The sequence below is a fragment of the Haliotis cracherodii genome, unplaced genomic scaffold (assembly GCF_022045235.1).
Source record: "Haliotis cracherodii isolate W230 unplaced genomic scaffold, xgHalCrac1.p SCAF_22, whole genome shotgun sequence".
In the NCBI taxonomy this organism is placed as follows: Eukaryota; Metazoa; Mollusca; class Gastropoda; order Lepetellida; family Haliotidae; genus Haliotis; species Haliotis cracherodii.
In genome coordinates, this window is record NW_027266278.1 from 9894812 (window position 1) to 9919007 (window position 24196).

The following is a 24196-nucleotide window of genomic DNA, read 5'->3' on the forward strand; positions in this document are numbered from 1 at the left end:
CTAGACAGCAGTATACCTGACACCTTCCACCAACTAAACATGGGGCTAGACAGCAGTATACCTGACACCTTCCACCAACTAAACATGGGGCTAGACAGCAGTATACCTGACACCTTCCGCCAACAAAACATGGGCCTAGACAGCAGTATACCTGACACTTTCCGCCAACAAAACACGGTGCTAGACAGCAGTATACCCGATACCTGCCGCCAACAAAACATGGGCCTAGACAGCAGTATACCAGATACCTTCCGCAGACAAAACACGGTGCTAGACAGCAGTATACCCGATACCTTCCGCCAACAAAACATGGTGCTAGACAGCAGTATACCCGATACCTTCCGCCAACAAAACATGGGGCTAGACAGCAGTATACCTGACACTTTCCGCCAACAAAACATGGGGCTAGACAGCAGTATACCCGATACCTTCTGCCAACAAAACATGGGGCTAGACAGCAGTATACCCGATACCTTCTGCCAACAAAACATGGGGCTAGACAGCAGTATACCCGACACTTTCCGCCAACAAAACATGGGGCTAGACAGCAGGATACCCGATACCTTCCACCAACTAAACAAGGGGCTAGACAGCAGGATACCCGATACCTTCCACCAACAAAACAAGGGGCTAGACAGCAGTATACCTGACACCTTCCGCCAACAAAACATGGGCCTAGACAGCAGTATACCTGACACTTTCCGCCAACAAAACATGGTGCTAGACAGCAGTATACCAGATACCTGCCGCCAACAAACCATGGGCCTAGACAGCAGTATACCTGACACCTTCCGCCAACAAAACATGGGGCTAGACAGCAGTATAACCGATACCTTCCGCAGACAAAACATGGTGCTAGACAGCAGTATACCCGATACCTGCTGCCAACAAAACATGGGCCTAGACAGCAGTATACCCGACACTTTCCGCCAACAAAACATGGTGCTAGACAGCAGTATACCCGATACCTGCCGCCAACAAAACATGGTGCTAGACAGCAGTATACATGACACCTTCCGCCAACAAAACATGGGGCTAGACAGCAGTATACCCGATACCTGCCGCCAACAAAACATGGGCCTAGACAGCAGTATACCTGACACCTTCCGCCAACAAAACATGGTGCTAGACAGCAGTATACCCGATACCTGCCGCCAACAAAACATGGGCCTAGACAGCAGTATACCTGACACCTTCCGCCAACAAAACATGGGGCTAGACAGCAGTATAACCGATACCTTCCGCAGACAAAACACGGTGCTAGACAGCAGTATACCCGATACCTGCCGCCAACAAAACATGGGCCTAGACAGCAGTATACCCGATACCTTCCGCCAACAAAACATGGGGCTAGACAGCAGTATGCCTGACACCTTTCACCATTTTGGTAAAGGGATATGCACAAGCTAATTCCTTAGTAATGAGTTCGAAGTTGTTAAGCCGCCATTATTAGCTGTCTTGCTAAAGTAACAGGGGGTTTGCCATGCTGTTGTGAGTCACTTTATTCGAAGCATCAAACAAATATGTCTGACATTTATTCTTCATAGGAAACAACACATAACAGATCAACGGACTACACACCATCCAGCAGTAGAAATTGGCACTCGTCCTATAGTCTGGACAAACTGCCCAATAATGAAAATATTATAAGGACTAGTAGAAATTCGCCCTTTTTAAGGGCTTGGCTATTTTTTATCATTATAAGGTGAGGTGAAATGACGATTTACGTCGCGTCCTAAGATTATTACACTTATATAGCGATGTGCAGGCATGTGTGTGTGTTAGTGTGCTAGTGTGTGTGTGACTGCTTGTACTAGCTCGGACTGATGCCTATTTTATAGTGCTAGCCCACTGAGATCCCATGCCGCAGTTTAACATGAATGCCCCATGACGTGGCCGGGGTTGAACCCCGGATCTTACGCTCTACCCAACAGGACCCTCTACCACTAGACCAGGAAGACGATGTCATTATGAGAACTAGTGGGCTTAAACTGTAAGGTTCTACCGCTGCCACCCGCAGCCCTGTAGAGAGTGAGTGAGTGAAATGATTTTCCTCCGCTTTGAACATTATTTCAGTTAGGGCATGATGTGCTAGCTTGATGTGCCAGCTTGATGTGTCAGCTTGATGTGTCAGTTTAACGTGTCAGCTTGACGTGTCATCTTAACGTGTCAGTTTAACGTGTCAGCTTGATGTGTCGGCTTGACATGTCAGCTTGATGTGTCGGCTTGATGTGTCGGCTTGATGTGTCGGCTTGATGTGTCAGCTTGATGTGTCAGTTTAACGTGTCAGCTTGATGTGTCAGCTTGATGTGTCAGTTTAACGTGTCAGCTTGACGTGTCAGCTTGACGTGTCAGTTTAACGTGTCAGCTTGATGTGTCAGCTTGATGTGTCAGCTTGATGTGTCAGCTTGATGTATCGGCTTGACGTGTCAGCTTGACATGTCAGCTTGATGTGTCAGCTTGATGTGTCAGCTTGATGTGTCAGCTTGACGTGTCAGTTTAACGTGTCAGTTTGACGTGTCAGCTTGACGTGTCAGCTTGATGTGTCAGCTTGATGTGTCTGTTTAACGTGTCAGCTTGATGTGTCAGCTTAACTTGTCAGCTTGATGTGTCAGCTTGATGTGTCAGTTTAAAGCGGAAGTGTACACGCAAAAATCACTTTCTTTCTTTTTCTAAACAAAACGCAATTTTAGAATTAGTTAGTATCTGTGTTTGAAAATATAAACTCATTTTTTTCACAGTGAAAGTAGGAAGCTCACAATAGTGTGAAAATGCTATGCTGTTATGAGGCCTTCGTTTTTCGAGCTAAACATACCTGAGTTATCTCCCTTAGATTATGACGTAATTGGTGCCAATTCAACTGGGTCCCTGTCTATTCTCAACGCAAAAGATATCAAGCACCAGTTTGCGGTAAAACAACATGGCCTACGACACACTCCAGCGCAGTGGTGACTCAGCATAACACTATGCTGGCTGGCATCTGAGATGCTAGAATCACACACCTGTACCTACACCACGTGAAGCGGCTCTAACAAAGCATGATGACGTCATAATGTTTATCAATTGGCACCAATGACGTCATGTTGCAAGGGGCATAAGCCATGGTGTTTTTGTTCTGGAAATAGAACACTTGGTAAATGTGAAAAATATAAATCGTTTTAACGCAAAAAATATGTTAATTAATTGTGATGTTTTTATATTTTTGTCTATGACACTACTAGGTTAACACTTTTAATGTGGAAAAAGTACAAGAAAAATAGGTTCATTTCCGTGTGAACTTGCCCTTTAACGTGTCAGCTTGATGTGTCAGCTTGATGTGTCAGCTTGATGTGTCAGTTTAACGTGTCAGCTTGACATGTCAGCTTAACGTGTCAGTTTAACATGTCAGCTTGATGTGTCAGTTTGATGTGTCAGCTTGATGTGTCAGCTTGACGTGTCAGTTTGACGTGTCAGCTTGATGTGTCAGCTTGATGTGGGAGGAAAGCCCGAAGTAAGTCAAGGTTATGAAGCAGCCAATACAACTCACTGTGATTAGATTAGCATTGATGTAGTCAGCTCCAACAACGTTGGGGTCACAGTCCTTCAAAAGCACCCTTGTGTGGTCAACTGAAAGGTAAGAGGGTCAAGGTCAAAATAAAAAGCAACACATACAATTTCATGATTATTACCAAAAACTCGAAATCTAGACCCCTCTCATGAAGCTGCAATATTGCTGAGTGCCGCGTTAAACAATAAACAAAACTGGGACACTGTCAACCATTTCGGTCAATCCAGCAATTCATTCCACCATTTCTGGTTTCCAATTAACAACTTTGGTCTCATGGGATACGATGACGTGCATTTTACCAAGTCAGCAAACCTGACCACCCGAAAACCCATTAGTCGCCTCTTCTGACAAGCATGGGTCGCTGAAGACAAATTCTAACCTGGATCTTCACAGTTCCTGACACTAGTATCAATCTTCACGGACTAGTTGTCTACATATGCCCCTGCATATTATATAGACAGGTACATAAACAATGTTTACAGTAAACAATAATCAGGTTGTAGTCGGATATACATGCAGAGCTTGATTGAAGGAGCTAATTGGCACCAGGTGCATGTTGACATGAAAAGTGTGAGTGAGTGAGTGAGTGAGTGAGTGAGTGAGTGAGTGAGCGAGCATGGTTTTACGCCGCTTTTAGCAATATTCCTGCAATATCACTGCGGGGGACACCAGAAATGGGCTTTACACATTGTACCCATGTCGGGAATTGAACCCGGGTCTTCGGCATGATGAGTGAACACCTCAACCACTAGGCTACCCGACCGCCTCTGTGTGTGTGTGAGTGAGTGAGTGGGTGGGTGAGTGGGTGGGTGGGTGGGTGAGTGAGTGAGTGAGTGAGTGAGTGAGTGAGTGAGTGAGTGAGTGAGTTTTTACACCGCTTTTAACAATATTCCATCAATATCATGCTGGGGCACACCAGACTTCATCCACTATCAAAATCATCAAGTATTTTACATTTTAAATTAGATCGATGATGGGCTGAGAGATAATTGAAAGTTTGACTTTTCTGCTAAGAATCTCATTTTTCAGGCCATATTTGGGAGAAGGGTGTTTATTTTAGCAAAGGTGTTTAAATGCACATTTACAGTATTTGTGATGCATAGAGAAAAAAAACCCTTGAAAAAGCAAACAAATCTAAAATTTACATAACCAGGAATGCACCTTATGACCTTATCAGTGTGGCAATGTGCAAATGAGTGGGCTTTCAGTCTATATACAAACAGCGCCACCACACTCAACGACCCGAGTTGGGAAATCACTCTTCACCTCATCTTCCTAATGACTTCTAGTAAACACGACTAAGTAAACGCGATGACAACAGCGTCAGGGCATTGTACTTCCTGGTGTGTGAAGGACCTTATTCACAGCACAGATATTTACAACGTTGGCAGTAGGGGCGTGGCTGTCTTCAGATCAACCTACGTACAATGGCATGGTTCAAATTACCACACCACTTGAACATGGTAATGGTGTATATTTTATTTTAGGCCAGATTTGGGGGGTTATGGTTGAAACTACCTGATGTTGGAGTTCTTAATTTAGGGCCTGATTTCATCAACAGCTTTTTGTGTGTGAAACCCCTGGTCTTAACATGCTTAAGGTAGGCTTAAAATATAACATAAAACATATTTTGGATTGTTTTCAAAAAACATAAATGTGAATATATTGCCAAGTGTGCAGTGTTAGTTAAGATTGTAACCCTCTGTAACAAATTGTCACTGTTGTAACTGATTGTCCTTGTTGTAACTGATTGTCTAGTTGCTCAACCTGTTGTAACTGATTGTCACTGTTGTAACTGATTGTCACTGTTGTAACTGATTGTCCAGTTGCTCAACCTGTTGTAACTGATTGTCACTGTTGTAACTGATTGTCATTGTTGTAACTGATTGTCACTGTTGTAACTGATTGTCCAGTTGCTCAACCTGTTGTAGCTGATTGTCACTGTTGTAGCTGATTGTTACTGTTGTAACTGATTGTCACTGTTGTAACTGATTGTCACTGTTGTAACTGATTGTCACTGTTGTAACTGATTGTCCAGTTGCTCAACCTGTTGTAGCTGATTGTCACTGTTGTAGCTGATTGTTACTGTTGTAACTGATTGTCACTGTTGTAGCTGATTGTTACTGTTGTAGCTGATTGTCACTGTTGTAGCTGATTGTCACTGTTGTAGCTGATTGTCACTGTTGTAACTGATTGTCACTGTTGTAGCTGATTGTCACTGTTGTAGCTGATTGTCACTGTTGTAGCTGATTGTTACTGTTGTAACTGATTGTCACTGTTGTAACTGATTGTCACTGTTGTAGCTGATTGTTAATGTTGTAGCTGATTGTCACTGTTGTAGCTGATTGTTACTGTTGTAGCTGATTGTCACTGTTGTAGCTGATTGTCACTGTTGTAACTGATTGTCACTGTTGTAGCTGATTGTTACTGTTGTAGCTGATTGTCACTGTTGTAGCTGATTGTTACTGTTGTAGCTGATTGTCACTGTTGTAGCTGATTGTTACTGTTGTAGCTGATTGTCACTGTTGTAGCTGATTGTTACTGTTGTAGCTGATTGTCACTGTTGTAGCTGATTGTTACTGTTGTAGCTGATTGTTACTGTTGTAGCTGATTGTTACTGTTGTAGCTGATTGTTACTGTTGTAGCTGACTGTCTATTCTGTTGGAGCTGATTGTCACTGTTGTAACTGATTGTCACTGTTGTAGCTGATTGTTACTGTTGTAGCTGATTGTCACTGTTGTAGCTGATTGTTACTGTTGTAGCTGATTGTTACTGTTGTAGCTGATTGTTACTGTTGTAGCTGATTGTCACTGTTGTAGCTGATTGTTACTGTTGTAGCTGATTGTTACTGTTGTAGCTGATTGTCACTGTTGTAGCTGATTGTTACTGTTGTAGCTGATTGTTACTGTTGTAGCTGATTGTCACTGTTGTAGCTGATTGTTACTGTTGTAGCTGATTGTTACTGTTGTAGCTGATTGTTACTGTTGTAGCTGACTGTCTATTCTGTTGGAGCTGATTGTCACTGTTGTAGCTGATTGTCACTGTTGTAACTGATTGTAACTGTTGTAACTGATTGTCACTGTTGTAGCTGACTGTCTATTCTGTTGGAGCTGATTGTCACTGTTGTAGCTGATTGTCACTGTTGTAACTGATTGTTACTGTTGTAGCTGATTGTCACTGTTGTAACTGATTGTCACTGTTGTAACTGATTGTTACTGTTGTAGCTGATTGTCACTGTTGTAACTGATCGACACTGTTGTAACTGATTGTCACTGTTGTAACTGATCGTCACTGTTGTAACCGATTGTCACTGTTGTAACTGATTGTCACTGTTGTAACTGATTGACACTGTTGTAACTGATTGTCATTGTTGTTTATCCCTTATTACTATACAATGCATTCCAGGCCATTGTGACATCATTGGTTTCCATGACTTCACAAGACAATGACATCCGTAATCTCTGAACCTGGTTAGCTGTACTTTTTACACAAAAACACTTATCACTATTTACATTTTGAAATAGTTGGCAAAATGATTCTGGATGAAAAACTGAATCCTTCCCTCATGTCTCTTGATATCAAATATTTCAACACCCATTCAGAAAAGTTAAAGTGAGTGAGTGAGTGAGTGAGTGAGTGAGTGAGTGAGTGAGTGAGTGAGGGGTTTAATGCCACTTTTAACAATATTACAGTTATATCACAGCGTGTCTGCTTAATGTGGGAGGAAAGCCCGAAGTGATGCAGGTCTCAGATGTTTACCACTCTGGTGAAACCCACGAGCACAGGTATGGTGCTGTTAACCTAGAAATATATTTGGGGCGAACCGGGATTTGAACCCACAATAATAGGTCTCTGGCGTGCCCAAGGGACGCAACTCTGCACAGCAAATCCTGGTGCCTTAGAGGACTGGGCCACCTGTGCCCCCCATAAAAATTAAAGACTCTTTAGCAAACCATGGACGTTCAAAAATTTTAACTCACTTGGGACAGGTTCTCCATATGCCAATTGAAGTTAAAAAGGTTAACATACAAAAATTGATCACCATTTTCATCATTTTGATCCATGAAAACAATTTTGTAACAAATTTGTAAACCATGAGACAAAAAAACATCTGTCCATACACAATGACAATATGTCATATGCATGTTTGAACTGACGTATGATAAATGCTATAAAGGAATTGGACACGTCAAATACTCACAGGGTAAAATATTCTTGTATCTATTTTTAGCTTTGTTTTCGGGTCTCATGCCCTCCTTTCGACTGTACAGATGGCGAACCTCTTGTTGTTGCAATTGCTGAAATCACAGGTAAATGACAAATTACAGGTAAATGACAAATTACAGGTAAATGACAATTACAGGTAAATGGCATTTACAGGTAAATGACAAATACAGGTAAATGACAATCACAGGTAAATGACAATCACAGGTAAGTGACAATTACAGGTAAGTGACAATTACAGGTAAATGACAATCACAGGTAAGTGACAATCACAGGTAAATGGCATTTACAGGTAAATGACAATCACAGGCAAATGACAATCACAGGTAAATGGCATTTACAGGTTAATGACAATTACAGGTAAGTGACAATCACAGGTAAGTGACAATTACAGGTACATGGCAATTACAGGTAAATGGCAATCACAGGTAAGTGACAATCACAGGTACATGGCTATTACAGGTAAATGTCATTTACAGGTTAATGACAATTACAGGTACATGGCAATTACAGGTAAATGACAATCACAGGTAAGTGACAATCACAGGTACATGGCAATTACAGGTAAATGGCAATTACAGGTAAATGACAATCACAGGTAAGTGACAACCACAGGTAAATGACCATCACAGGTAAATGACCATCACAGGTAAATGACGATGATAGACGATGGCTATAGCCAACACAGAGACACAAAGCTTCTTGCTGTCACTTTGAATACCCTGTGTGTACATTGTTTATATGCCTATTAAAATTGATAAAAATAAAATTTGAAAGATATAAAACTGATTTCCAAGCAAAAACCCTCGTACCTCGAACTCATCCCAGAATCCTCCCTTATTCTTGTCATTCTCCTTCTCAGCCTGGAGTTGTTTGATGCGATTGTCGATACCAGATGCTGTGATTCTTGTGGCGTTGAACGGCTGAAACAATGTTTATTACAAGTTACAGGAAAATATTGTAGGTGAAACACTTAGTAAGTCAGGAGTGATGTGAGTATTTTGGTTTGTTGCTTTAAACTGCAGTCAGCAATATTTCAGCTGTTGCCTAGCACCAGGCAGGGCAACAACAAGTACCATCTTTTATGATGGCCTGGTATGAAACCACCGACCTTCCGCTCTCTGAAGAAAAAGCTCTATCCGCTAGGCCACAAAGGCGGTCTAGGCTGCTGAGGAACATTCAAAGCCAGGTCTTACAGGAATTTTTTCGCACTATCAATAATCAAAGACCTTAAAATAATCATGATTCAGATGATTTAGTTCTCTCAAAACATGATGTCAACTTTATATTTTCACTGTGAGTGAGTGAGTGAGTGTGTTGGGTTTAACATCGCTTTTAACAGTATTTCAGTCATATCGCGGCGTGTCAGCTTAATGTGGGAGGAAAGCTCCAAGTGATGCAGGTTTCAGACGTTACCACTTCGGTGAAACCCACGAGCACGGGTATGGTGCTGACAAACCTAGAAACATAATCGGGGCTAACCGGGATTTGAACCCACATTCATAGGTTTCTGGCGTGCCCAAGGGACGAAACTCTGCACAGCGAATTGTGACGCCTCAGACGACTTGGCCACCTGTGCCCCATGTATTTTCACAGGTACACCCTTACCTATATTACTGTTGAAATTCATAAGAACGTGCAAAAACAGAAGATGTCATGTGGGCACTCACCATTTTAAGATGGACGACAGTCCCCGACGTTTCCACCATAGGGTTTTTCTTGTAATGGTCGACTAGTTCTGAGAGTGTCTGGAACTGCTCCCCACCTCCGACATCGTACTTCCCTTCCTGAAACAAAGGGGCGGTTGGGTAGTCTAGTGGTTAAAGCGTTCGCTCATCACGCCGAAGACCCGGGTTCGATTCCCGACATGGGTACAATGTGTGAAGCCCATTTCTGGTGTCCCCCGCCGTGTTATTGCTGGAATATTGCTAAAAGCGGCGTAAAACCATACTCACTCACTCACTCACTCCTGAAACAAAACAGGTTGTTTGTGGAGGAGTGAGTGAGTGAGGTGAAAACGGATTTAAGGTAGAGTTCAAGATTATTGCAGTTATATAGCGACATGCATTCATCATGTGTGTGTGTGTGTGTGTGTGTGTGTGTGTGTGTGTGTGTGTGTGTGTGTGTGTGTGTGTGTGTGTGTGTGTGTCTGCTTGTACTAGTCCTGATTGATGCCTATTTGTAGTGCTAGCCAACTGAGACACCATGCCGCAGTTTAACATGAATACCCCACTAGGACACAGTATACTGACTCCGAGCTGACCAGTCCTTGTTTTAGCCCCTTTATGCCGAGCGCCAGACAGGGAAACAACAAGTACCATCTTTTAACGTCTCTTGGTATGACGCGGGCGGGGATCAAACTGACCTTCAACTCTTGGGGTAGACGTTCTATCTACTAGAGCACAGAGGCGGTCTCTAATATTTTTATGTGTATTGACTTTTTATGAATCTTTGTGAACAGTTCAAAAGTCTGTCAGATAAAAAATAATAATTCCATGACATAAACAGTATTTCTGTAATATCATGATGTGTCAGATGATTAATACACATGGAACAAGTTTCTACATATTTAGTTGTTTACTTTGCTTTACAACACAACATGTTTCACAATCAGGACAAATCTGGGATTCAAACCCCAAACCAGCAGATACTGACGAGGTGAGGCACATGATCATAGGATACTGGCATGGTAAGGGGAGGCAATTCTTCACAAACAACACCTTACACCCTGGCAGGGATTTAACTAGGACTCCAGACTGAGTGTCCTTGGCAGGCCCATTGGGATTTTTATTTATTGTGTTCAAAATTGGGATGCTTTTAAATTTTTTTCCCTGACTAAATTCAGAGATCTGAGTCTTAACATGGAATTCGATGCATTAAAGCCTCCTGCTCGGTCTTGGCCCCGTACAAAGCTATTATCTATTACAGCATGAAATGAAAATTGTTTAAATCCAATTTGGGAATTTCTTAGACATTTGCTGCAGTGAGTGAGTGAGTGAGTGAGGTGAGTTTAACGCCGCTTTTAACAGTATTCCAGTTATATCACGGTGTGTCAGCTTAATGTGGGAGGAAAGCCCGAAGTGATGCAGGTCTCAGATGGTTACCACTTCGGTGAAATCCACGAGCACGGATATGGTGCTGACAAGCCTAGAAACATAATCAGGGCGAACTGGGATTTGAACCCACAATCATAGGTTTCTGGCATGCCCAAGGGAAGTAACTCTGCACAGCGAATCGCGTCTGGGCCACCCGTGCCCCCCATTTGCTGCAATCTCACATCAAGCCCAAGGGAATAATAAGGACTTACGTGATATCGAATCTTCACATGTGTTATTTTATCCTCACATCTGACAGAAAGAACAAAGTCGCCCGGCTTGCTCTGGCTCTCTCGCACCAAGTAACTGCCATTTTTACCCTTGTCCATCAAACATTTCTCTGCCTCCTTTCCAGATATATGACCATGGAACCATCTGCAATAATAATAATTATGACGACGACGACGACGAAGATATGAATATTAATATGCTCCCGCGGATGTCAAACAAAAACAATTATGATTTTTAACGAGTCAATTCATGGCATTTATGATAAATGTATTCATTCTCTGTCAACTAAAGGTTGTTTAAAGGCATCAATAGCAGTAATCTGACCTTGGTTACTGTTAACATGGTTAATAGCGGTGAGTTGTGAGATCTTCCGATCGCTTCACACACGATTTTGCCAAAATGAATTAAAACAATATTTAAAGGAATTTTGAATAAAATTAATGAAATAAGTTACAAACATCAGTCCCGATATACAATGAACTCTTTTCATAACCAGACAGTGTAATTACATGATTAATTTGCGTACTTCAGAATGGATTTGTTGACATAGTATTTCATGGTTACGTGCTAACGGTAATGTCTTTGCGTTGGGGGGAAAAACCCATCAAAACTCATGATGGCATGTATAATGCACACATCCTTCTACCCAGCTGTGTTTTTTGGGAAAAAAAGTGCACACTATACTCAAGAAAATACGGTAAAGATAACTATAATAACAATAATAATATTAAGGAAAATAATGATAACAATATATACCACATCTACCATTAGAAAATGATCATGGCAAAACACAATTATTGATCCAGTTAGACTGATGTTGCCAACTTTCATTCTCAACTTCCTGGGGAGTATACAAATATAGGTGCCTGTTGGCACTTGAAGGTCTTCAGACGTCAGTGTGGAGATAAGACTGACTGACCTCTCTGGGGTAGAGTTACATGACAGAATACTTCAGCTTTAAGACGGACTGACCTCTCTTGGTAGAGTTACATGATAGAATACTTCAGCTTTAAGATGGACTGACCTCTCTTGGTAGAGCTACATGATAGAATACTCCAGCTCTAAGATTGACTGACCTCTCTGGGGTTGGGTCTTCAGACATCAGAGGGTACTTCAGCTCAATGACTTCTCCATTCTTCTCCTTCAGCTGGCTGTACCTCTCCATGTAATTCTGCACCAGTTCTGCTAGGGTGGCAAACTTCTCTCCTCCGTACAGATCATAGAAGTCCCCCGTGTTCTGGATCTTGATGTGAGTGACTTCACCATTGCGTCTGTACCAGAAAGAGGCAATACATGAGTGAAAGGGATCTTATTGCATGGAGTGAGTGAGTGAAAGGGATCTTATTGCATGGAGTGAGTGAGTGAAAGGGATCTTATTGCATGGAGTGAGTGAGTGAGTGAAAGGGATCTTATTGCATGGAGTGAGTGAGTGAAAGGGATCTTATTGCATGGAGTGAGTGAGTGAGTGAAAGGGATCTTATTGCATGGATTGAGTGAGTGAAAGGGATCTTATTGCATGGAGTGAGTGGGTGAGTGAAAGGGATCTTATTGCATGGAGTGAGTGAGTGAAAGGGATCTTATTGCATGGATTGAGTGAGTGAAAGGGATCTTATTGCATGGAGTGAGTGAGTGAAAGGGATCTTATTGCATGGAGTGAGTGAGTGTGCGAATAAGGATTTATTTTATGGAGTGAATAGGGTTATATTAGATGGAGTGATCGTGTGAGTGAATAAAGTTTTGTTTTACAGAGTGAATGAGTGAATAGGGTTTTATTTCATGGAGTGAATGAGGGAATAGGGTTTCATTGCATGGAGTGAGCGAGCATGAGAAAAAGGGTTTATTACATGGAGCGAGTGAGTGAATAAGGTTGTATTTCATGGAGCGAGTGAGTGAATAAGGTTTTATTTCATGGAGTGAATGCTTTATGGGGTACCAAACAATTGGCAATGCTCAGGAGAAAATGCCATCTGTTGGAACTAGGTTTTTGTTGTTTTGTTGTTTAATGCCGCACTCAGCAACATTCAAGCTATATGATGGCCGTCTGTAAATAATCAAGTCTGGACCAGACAATCCAGTGATTGACATCATGAGCATCGATCCACGCAACTGGGATGGATGACATGCATCAACCAAGTCAGCGAGCCTGACCACCCGATCCCGTTAGTCGCCCTTACGACAAGCAGAGTCGCCTTTTACAGCAAGTATGGGTTGCTGAAGACCTATTCTAGCCCGGATTTTTACGGGTCGTTGGAACTAGGTAGTGAGACTCACCTGACTGACAGAGTGAAGTCCCCTTCCTTGCTCTTGCTAGGTCTGGCCAGGAAGCTCCCGTCTGTGCCCCGCTCCATGAGAAGCTTCTCTGCATCCATCCCAGAAATGTTTGGGTGGAACCATCTGGAATGAAAAGGAAGTCATAACTATAAAACGTCAACACCCGTGTAATTCATCTTCCCGAGGCAAGAGAGTTAACTGACTTTAGACACTCAGACACAGTATACCGACTCCGAGCCGAGCTGTGCTTGTCTTTTCATGTTGATTCTCCTTATGCCAATATATAATAGCTAGACATCAATGTATACTACTGACATAACTGTTAACAGCTTGTCATCCATATCGCGATCAGGTCATTGACAAAACTGAATAATCACTGCCAAAAGAAACACGCACCATAGAGACATAGAGGGAAGTATGTACGTTAAGAAGATAAGAAGAGATGTTTCCAATGTGAACCACTCCGTGAGAAAACTAACACTCAGTCAAGCATGTCAAGTATTACCACTGTGTCCTTATTCTTATCACGATATGCTGCACATGATTTCCAAACTTTACAATCCTGCACGAGATAAATGGTGCATCATGAGTGCCATCTTCCTGAGGCCAGGGAATTAACCGACTTTAAAAGTCCAGTTTCCACCCTTGCCAAACTAGGCTGGTATTATGGAGTTACAATTTGGCTGGACTAACGAGTCTGTGCATAGTCCAATCAAAATTGAAATCGAAATCCGGTTCGTAATCTGTCATGCAGATTACGGTCAATTGCAGGATTTGCAAAGCATGTGCACTGCCAACTCGTTGTCAACAGATATTTTCAAAATCTTTTCTTGTTTTTAATCAAGGTGTTCACGTGACTTGATGCATTTCGCGATGTAAGACTGACCGTCCTGACTTGGTGCAATGAATGGCACAACACCTACTGAAATAAGAACATTACAAGGATGGCAAAACAGGGTTTGATTTAAGCAATAGATTTAACTTGCACCAGATGCATGTCGACATGAAAAGCTAGTTGCACCAGACAATATAAGGTGGGACCCTGGTCCTATAAAGTTGAAACATGGACGCATTAACTAGTTTAAATAGGTATATCGGTTCTCTGCTCACTGTGTCATGTGTCAAGAACTACACACAACACAGGAATTAGTAAAGCTACTAAGAGGTTCAATGGTTGATGTTGTGTGGACAAGTAAGGGTTTATTATAGTTACCGTAAATGACGTAATAAGTGCCCCGCCCTAATAAGCGCCCACAGCGATATTTGCTAATATATTGGCTAGTGAACAATTCCAATTAGCAGCCCTTCCGATTGATCAATGTACAAGTGACTTATTTATTCGCGTATAATACGCACTAGTGTGTTATATGCATCCTTAAATATGGGCAATTAAATTCTTGAAAAAATATATCTGTCGTACATAAAGCTTTCAGGCTGTCAGCTTAAACCACGAAATTTATCTTTCAACTCTTTTTTCACCAAAATAATATTCTAATAAGAGCCCCCTATTTCTAATTTGGGGAGCACCCTGGGCGCTTATCACGTCAAATACGGTATTATAGTTATTTATGAAATGAATTTTTTTACATGTACTTGGTGCATTGTAGACATGTATTCGTGTCCTCTTTAGTTGAACAATCACCTGACCTACATTCCATAATTGGAATGACGCGGGTGTCTGATAACGCGGGGGGTTGTCCATGGACCCCGAGACCCGCGTTATCGGGGTGTGTGTGTGTGTGTTTGTATAAGGTTGCATTTTTCATTGATAGGTTGCACTGGTGCATGTTTCACATAGCTAAATCGAGGCCCGCAAAAAGTCAATTTCTTGAGTCACCTCCATGACCACACCACTGATATACCTAATATTGAATTTCCTGCTCGTAATTTCCTGGAATTTCAATCACATTACAGGCAGGAGAAGCAATGTTTCTTACGAAAGTAAAATCTATTATTCAATTGAAATCTATTACCCCATATCATACCACAGAATTCCAAGTCTATAGTTTATTGCGCTATCGTTAGCTGTTTTGTTTGTATATTTCAAATGTAGGGCTTCCCACAATAATTTTGAGACACATCATGATTTTTAAGTATCCAGTACTCTCAGAAAGAGATTTTTAAGAGGAAGAGATTGGAAAAAATGCTTCGTTCAACTAAATTTGTCTTAGCAAAAACCATTTAGTATTTTTAAATGGCAATCCTACTTTCTTATTGCCTAGGTAATAATCACATACACACAGGACCTGTCTGAAGTGGGAAGCCTGACGTGTTGGTTGAGCTGTACCTGGGATGTGTTGTAAGCTGCACAGCGGCAGAGGAAACCTCTTGTTAACTATTGTGTCTTAGTGATGACTATTGTGTTACAAAGTGTTTTTATGTTGACTATTGTGTTCCAAGGTGTTTTAATGATGACTATTGTTACAAGATGTTTTAATGGCAACTATTGTTACAATGTGTTTTAATGTTGACTGTTGTGTTACAATGTGTTTTAATGTTGATCACTCTGCATTAATGTTGACTATTGTTGACTATTGTTGAGTATTGTGCTATTATGTTGACTATTTTGCCTTAATGTTGACTACTGTTGACTATTTTGCCTTAATGTTGACTACTGTTGACTATTTTGACTTAATGCTGACTACTGTTGAGTATTTTGCCTTAATGTTGACTACTGTTGACTATTTTGACTTAATGCTGACAACTGTTGACTATTTTGACTTAATGCTGACTACTGTTGACTATTTTGCCTTAATGTTGACTATTGTTGAGTATTGTGCTATTATGTTGAGTATTTTGCCTTAATGCTGACTACTGTTGAGTATTTTGCCTTAATGCTGACTACTGTTGACTATTTTGCCTTAATGTTGACTATTGTTGAGTATTGTGCTATTATGTTGAGTATTTTGCCTTAATGCTGACTACTGTTGAGTATTTTGCCTTAATGCTGACTATTGTTGAGTATTGTGCTATTATGTTGAGTATTTTGCCTTAATGTTGACGACTGTTGAGTATTGTGCTATTATGTTGAGTATTTTGCCTTAATGCTGACTACTGTTGAGTATTTTGCCTTAATGCTGACTACTGTTGACTATTTTGCCTTAATGCTGACTACTGTTGACTATTTTGCCTTAATGTTGACTATTGTTGAGTATTGTGCTATTATGTTGAGTATTTTGCCTTAATGCTGACTACTGTTGAGTATTTTGCCTTAATGCTGACTATTGTTGAGTATTGTGCTATTATGTTGAGTATTTTGCCTTAATGTTGACGATTGTTGAGTATTGTGCTATAATGTTGAGTATTTTGCCTTAATGCTGACTACTGTTGAGTATTTTGCCTTAACCCTTTCGCCCCGACTGCCCGATTTATCGGGCAGCATAAACCGTGTCCCAGTACCCGGCTGCCCGAAAAATCGGGCGAGAACTGTCCAAGCCCCACACCCGGCTGCCCGATAAATCGGGCGGCGCGAGCGTGTTTACAAAATCGCTCTTTCTACTTCCTTTCTCGTGTGTAATCTCGTTCTAAATATGGAAACGAGATCTACACGTGATTGACACGTCATTCTATGGAATTTCCCCGTCTTTTTGGCGCGAAAATCGCGGATGTCACCTGTTTTTGCAACAGGTATTTTTCTCGCTTGAATCGTAAATCAAGCGTAATGGCGGCCAACTACGATTCGGATAGCGATCAGACGATTAACAACGACTCTATCGGGAATAATAATGTGTTTGAATTGAATAATTTAAGCGAAGGGAGAGGGAATTTCGCGAATATTTTGGTGAAGATTTTGACGGTTTCGACGAGGTGTCCCCCCCGCCAACTTTCAAGAATGGGAGTGGCAGAGGGACCACAACAGTGGAGACATGAGGGATTTTGAAGAGGCGACCGGACTCAAGAATATATATATTGACACGGTGAGTGAAGAGTCATGCTATTGATTTTTTCCAACTGTTTTACAATGATTCTGTGTTTGAACAGATTATCAGTGCGACGAATGAGAATGCAGCCTACACGTGAACGAGCGATCACAACAACAACAAAGGTGAGTGGCATGACGTATTTGTTTCTTTTTTTTTTTAATTTATTTTTCTGATCGCAATCCGAATTGTAGTTTGCCGGTTTGTCGTATGTCCTTATATTTCGCTCAATTTGAATAAAATTTATTTCTATAATCATGTTTGTTCTCTTGTTTTTTACATCTAAATTTAAATTTTAGTAACTGTATAAATTATTTATTTATTAATTGATTTAATAAAGTACTGATTTAATTTATTATGCAGTTGTAAATAGCAGTGTATTGTAAATATGTTATCACAACTTTTATATTTGCAGAACTTGAATTTACGATCTTTCTGTCCTTTTACAATCTTTCCCTCTTCAGATCAATCTGTGATATCTTCCCTGTGATGTCATTCTTATAGTAGCTGTGGTTCAATGTTCAGGTAATGTGATAAATTACTTTTTAAAAACTTAAATACTTAATTTTTGCTTCAAATCCTGAAAAAGAACAAAATAAATCAAGTATTTGTTTTTACCTGTGTTAACGAGTTTACCTGCGTTAACAAGTTTACCTGTGTTAACGAGTTTACCTAAGAGGCTGTAGGTGTATCATAAGTAATATGTGACATCAGTATAGAAAACAAAGTCAGTACCAAGAGTTGTAAACTTGTTTATTTGTTTACAGATGTGCATGAAGAGAACTTACCTGTAACACCTGCGATTACCTGTGCCGTCCAAGATGACAAGACCACTGTGTTATGTTTACCTTGTATCTGTGATTTATTTTTGTGATTTTTAATACAATTTGAGCCAAAATTCATTGTCTGTTTTCATTTTTTCAGTGTTTTCAAGTTTTATTTCACTTGTAAACACCTGTAATTAGATAATGACAAAGGTTAGAGACAATAACAACAAAGAATATTAAAGTATACTTAATCCTCTTTACAATGGTATATGATAAATGTATATTAAAAGCAAGTTTCTGGTAGAAAAAGTGCATCAAAAATGATGGTGTGAGTTTCCAAAAATACTGCCCTTGGAGGCCAGTGTACAGGCCTTGTCAGTGTCAGGGACTGCAGGGTTTCAAGGGACATAACTCTGGGACAGCCAGTGATGAAAGGGTTAATGCTGACTACTGTTGAGTATTTTGCCTTAATGCTGACTACTGTTGAGTATTTTGCCTTAATGTTGACTATTGTTGAGTATTGTGCTATTATGTTGAGTATTTTGCCTTAATGTTGACTATTGTTGAGTATTGTTGGTCAGGAGATGGTTACAGACTGAAGGCAGTCCTGGCCTTTGGGGAAGTTGAAGAGCAGAGAACAGATAAAGACATGACCTTCCACACTGGTCAAGGTCAAGCTGAGGAAATAAATATAGAAAATGGCACGGTGTAATGACACTATTTTTTTTTCTTCCTTTACAACTGTCATATCAATGATCAAAATGATTGACTACATGTGATTCTCTACAACAATATTCTGGATTCATAGCACAGAGCTTCTTCCTTCAGAGGGGGAAACAGGAAGAACAGATCAAAGTCATCTATAAAACATCTGACCGAGTGTGACTTGAGTTTCACGCTGATTTGAAAAGAATTTCAGTCACATCACAGCCCAACCTTCGCGAGGTAAAGGGTCGGTCGGGTAGCCTAGTGGTTAAAGCGTTGGCTTGTCACGCTGGAGATCCAGGTTATCAATTCCGACATGGGTACAATGTGTGAAGCCCATTTCTGGTGTCCCCCGCCGTGACATTGCTGGAATATAGCTAAAAGTGGCGTAAAACCATCCTCCCTCCCTCCCTCCCGGGGAAGGACAGTTGAAAGTGATCATGGTTTGTTTTGTTTTGTTTGTTGTTTAACGCCGCACTCAGCAATATTCCATCCATATGACGGCGGTCTGTAAATAATCGAGTCTGGACCAGATAATCCAACGATTAATATCATGAGCACCGATCCGAGCAATTGGGATCGATGACATGCATCAACCAAGTCAGCGAGCCTGACCACCCTATCCCGCTAGTCGCCTTTCATGGCAATCATGGGTTGCTGAAGACCTATGCTACCCCGGATCTTAGTGATCATGGTGATGCAGGTCTTAGACATCGATCAATTTGGTATAAACCACCAGCATGGTGCAGACAAACCATGTATCACTATCAGGGCAAACTGGGATTTGAACCCATAATGATTGGTCTCTGGTACAAGCTCCTCATAGCGATAGCCTGTTCGCGGAGCTCTCTATACTATCGCTGCCACCAGTCAAAACTCCCCACTGTGATAGGTGGCCACAACCATGCTTGGAGTTGAACTCGCAGCTGACTGACAGTTATGTTTACAAACAAGTGATGATTGTCGTGATGCTGAATACACTTACCGCTGCTAAATTACATTACTTGTTGGTCAATTTGAATTTCTATTTCATTAAAACTTTCATGTAATTGATATAGTAAGAATGTTAGGGAGATGTAGGTTGATTTTCCGTTAGTCTGCAATCTTGAACCAATCTGATTATCAGAACAACAAAGTGAATTCATCTGGAAAACATGGGCTGCCATCAACCTTTTCAAAATGAACTATGATGGCATTCCCAAAGAGATAAACGAAAGTATCAACGTTACTACATTAGGGGTAAGAGGGCAAATTTCAAGATTCTTGTAATGGCCGCGCCCACACTGGTGGCAGCGATGTTACCGAGAGTGTAACGAAGGTGTCACGCGCTAGGAAGGAGCTTGGTCTCTGGTACACCCAAGGGAAGCAACTCTGAATAGTTAATTGTGGTGCCTAAGATAACAGGTCCCCCCATAAATCACAATCAATAGACAACTGATGTAGACAAACATAGGTGGCTCAAATTTAGTGTTGATGTTACTCTTATTTTGTTCATTCAGTGACTAATTTCAACTTTCTTTCTATCATTACTGATCGTAATAATCAAATCTAGACCAGATAATCCAGTGATTGACATCATGAGCAACGATCATTAGGATACGATGACATGCATCAACCAAGTCAGCGTCCATTCGATCATGTTAGTCACATTTTACGACAAGCATAGTTGACTGTTACCGTTATGCAAAGACAGCAACATTCATCCCAATGTCTACACCGAATGTCGGTGAATATTTCCCAATTCAATATTGTTGTATTGTTTGTTTAACGCCTCACTCAACAATATTCCAGCTACCGTATTCGACCCAATAAGCGCCCAGAGCGCTTAAAATAAAGACAGAAGGGGTGGGCGCTTATTGGGACCAATTCAGAGTCAAATTGGCGTAAATTCATCAGTAAGCCTATCGATATTCTTCTGTTGCTGGGGGGGCTAGAGATAAACTGTTACCTACGTTTTACTGGTGAACATCTCCTCATTAACCGACTACAAAAGATTCTTGACGTATGTAAAAAACAGGTGAGTAAATCTTACTTGGGCATCTGGGGGGGGGGGGGGTGCGCTTATTGGGACGTGGGCGCTTATTGGGTGTCGAATACGGTATATATTATTATTATGATAATATTAATTGTTTATCTTTCTCAAGGTGACTTGCATCTCTCTGAAACAAGACCAATAAGGAGAAAACTGTTTGAATACTTAATTTAAAATTAACACGGGGTTATCAAATCATCCCCAGAGGCTGACATTCTGCCCAAAGTCTATCACTAATGGCTGCCCATATTCTCAGATATGAATGAAAACCTCCCAAATTAAGATATTATTCATATCACGACCAACTGCATCACTTCTGAATGTGACCTGTGAAGATCAGTAGTAGAATAGGTCTTCAACAACCCATGTTTACTGCAAGTGAGTGAGTGAGTATGGTTATACGCCGCTTTTAGCAATATTCCAGCAATATCACGGCGGGGGACACCAGAAATGGGCTTCACACATTGTACCCATGTCGGGAATCGAACCCGGGTCTTCGGCATAATGAGCGAATGCTTTAACCACTAGGATACCCGACTGCCCCCTGTTTGCTGTAAAAGGCATCTATGCTTGTAAGAGGCGACTAACGGAATCGGGTGGTCAGGCTCGCTGACTTGTTTGATTTGATGCATGTCATCGTATGGCAAATGCGTGGATCGATGCTCATGATGTCAATCACTGGATTGTCTGGTCCAGCCTCGATTATTTACAGCCAGCCATCATACAGCTGGAATATTGCTGAGTGCGGCATTTAACAACAAACAAAAAAACAAACAAACAAACTTCTGAATGTAGAAAGATAAGGACAAAAACTTAATTTGGACAAAAAGTTAATTTAGACCAAAAATATGTTTCAAGAAAATACTGACAATATAAAAGTGGTAAATGCCTCAAGCAACACATCTAAAAAGCAAAGAGTCTATATCTATTTGGGTATCAGTCTCGTGGAAAGACTTCAAGCTATGTGTCGATAATGTCGGCAGCAACAAAAGGGAGAAAATCAATAAAATCCTTCGTATAATAAGTAAACGTGGAGATCTACAGCAGCTATTTCTGGTGCACAGGGGCTATATAGGTTCCCTCTGGCGCGGTCCAGCCCACCACCATGACCCTAGGACAACTCGTGACACTTCAGACCTCCCACTTCACATAGTGGCCAAGGCATAGACTGACGCCCATTTATCATTTCCAGGAGCCATATAATAATTTCTGGAACCAATGGTGCAAGATGTCACCTTTCTTGTTTTTTACAATAGAGCATGTACAAGATGTGAACATGGTGGGTGTTCTGAGTATTTCATCCTGCTTATGTCTAATACTGTATTCGACGTAATAAGCGCCCAGGGTGCTCTCAAAATTAGAAATAGGGGGCCCCTATTAGAATATAATTTGGGTGAAAAAAAGAGTTGAAAGATCGTAAATTTAGTGGTTTATGCTAACAGCCTGAAATGATACAAAAGAAAAGTCTTATTATACACAACATTTTTTTTTCCAGAATTCAATTGCCCATAATTAAGAGTGCATCTAACACACGAGTGCGTTTTATACACGAATAAATATGTCTTGTGTACATTGATCAATCGGAAGGGGTACTAATTGTGATTGTTCACTAGCTATTCAATATATTAGCAAATATTGCCGTGGGCGCTTATTAGAGTGGGGCGATTATTACGTGGAATACGGAATCTTCTTTCATGACATAACTTTCATTTCAAGTAATTTTGTTCACCTCAAAATTAAAATTTTGTTTGTTGTTAAAAACGCCCACTCAGCAAGATTTCAGCTATATGACATCAGTCTGTAAATAATCGAGTCTGGACCAGACAATCCAGTGATTGATATGAGCATCGATCCACGCAATTGGGATACGATGACGTGCATCAACCAAGTCAGCGAGTCTGATAACCTGATCCCGTTAGTCGCCTCTTACGACAAGCAAAGTCGCCTCTTACGACAAGCAAAGTCGCCTCTTACGGCAAGCATGGGTTGCTGAAGACCTAGTCTACCCCGGATCTTCACGCAATTGGGATATGATGACATGCATCAACCAAGTCAAGCTTGGGTAGCTACAGACCTATTCTAACCTGCATCTTCATGGGTCCTTGTTTAGCAGTGACTATAACTTATTTACACTGGCTATAAATATGTTAGCGGATTGATTTACTGCTATGACTGTCATTAACATTGAGGACTGAACCATGGCCAATGGTAATACAAGTCATCAGAAGATTGTATAAACACTATCAAATGTTAAACAGACATGACAAACACTCAGCCCACACATTAATGTGTAATTGGACCTATCAAAACTAATCTGTTTACAAGTCCATGAATCAGAAAACATACAAACACAAAATCAAATACTGCACAAGATTTACAATGAGAGCCGATGACTATACGAAACATGACATACAGTCATACCGAACACTAGAAGTATGTCAGAACAAGATAACACAAGTGTTGGGTGTAATGCAAGTCCAAAGTGTGACCCCCCTGCCCCCCCTCTCTCCCCCTTCCGTGCCAAGCAATTTATTTCCTTGTCTACAACTCCTGTCGTCATGGTCGTTATCAGTGCAATGTGTGTTTACACACATGTGGTTTAAATTCAAGTCTATAAAAAATTACAAAAAAAATGCTTTATGATTTATGATCATAAGAAATATACTACTCAAAAGAAGTTAAGGAACACCAAATTCTTTCACATAATTACAGTGATCCCTCGCTGCAACGCTACCTTGGGGGGGGTAGATGACCAACACGACAGTACATGCTTGCTCTGCCTACCTAACACGATCTACGCTGCACATTTCAGAATTTGAAAAAGTTTAGAAACGTGGTCAATACAAATTTGAAAACATTCAGATAAAACATCAGTAGATATGATGATTTATCATTCAAATTGTATTTCTTGTTCTGCTAGGCATTGTTTTACATGCAGAGATTAAGTTTATCTAAGCTGGAAACAGCTATCAGCTGTACACACGTTTTCTCCCAATCTACCGATGATTCGGTTAAAGGTGCAGCTAATCAACATACAATGCAGCCCTTTCAACATGGATTCCCCACTAAGACAGAATATACTCCTGAGTCGACCAACCTTTGTTTAATGCCCTTGGTGTTGACATACGACAGATTTGGGTGTTTTTAAAAATTCTTTTGAGAAGCATATTAAGGAAATCCAATTATATGGACACTTTATCAACATGTATCATACTGAATTTACCTAAAACTTTGCTCAAGAAGCTTAAGAAAAAGAGATGAATAAAATAAAAATGTTTAGTTTAAAAGAAACAAATTCAAAGGGATTGACCTCAAGAAAAACTGAAATATCTTCCTTGTTGGTACTATGTTTGCTTACACCTACATTAAGTTGCAAAAATTACTAAAATGACTCTAGGTCACTT

The 24196-nt window shown here is 40.8% G+C and overlaps 1 protein-coding gene across 5 annotated transcripts in view; it reads right to left on the minus strand.

The window, feature by feature from the left end:
- The window catches only part of LOC139471361 (tyrosine-protein phosphatase non-receptor type 11-like), a 70518-nt gene that overhangs the window by 12934 nt on the left and 33388 nt on the right, over positions 1–24196 (minus strand). For all 5 annotated transcript variants that reach the window (XM_071253684.1, XM_071253681.1, XM_071253682.1 and 2 more), the window contains exons 2-8: positions 13369–13491; positions 12174–12368; positions 11079–11241; positions 9442–9558; positions 8584–8694; positions 7749–7845; positions 3527–3606 (exon numbers count right to left, since the gene is read on the minus strand). In XM_071253684.1, coding sequence (XP_071109785.1) covers positions 3527–3606; positions 7749–7845; positions 8584–8694; positions 9442–9558; positions 11079–11241; positions 12174–12368; positions 13369–13491 — 886 coding nt within the window. The remainder of the gene's footprint in view (positions 1–3526; positions 3607–7748; positions 7846–8583; positions 8695–9441; positions 9559–11078; positions 11242–12173; positions 12369–13368; positions 13492–24196) is intronic.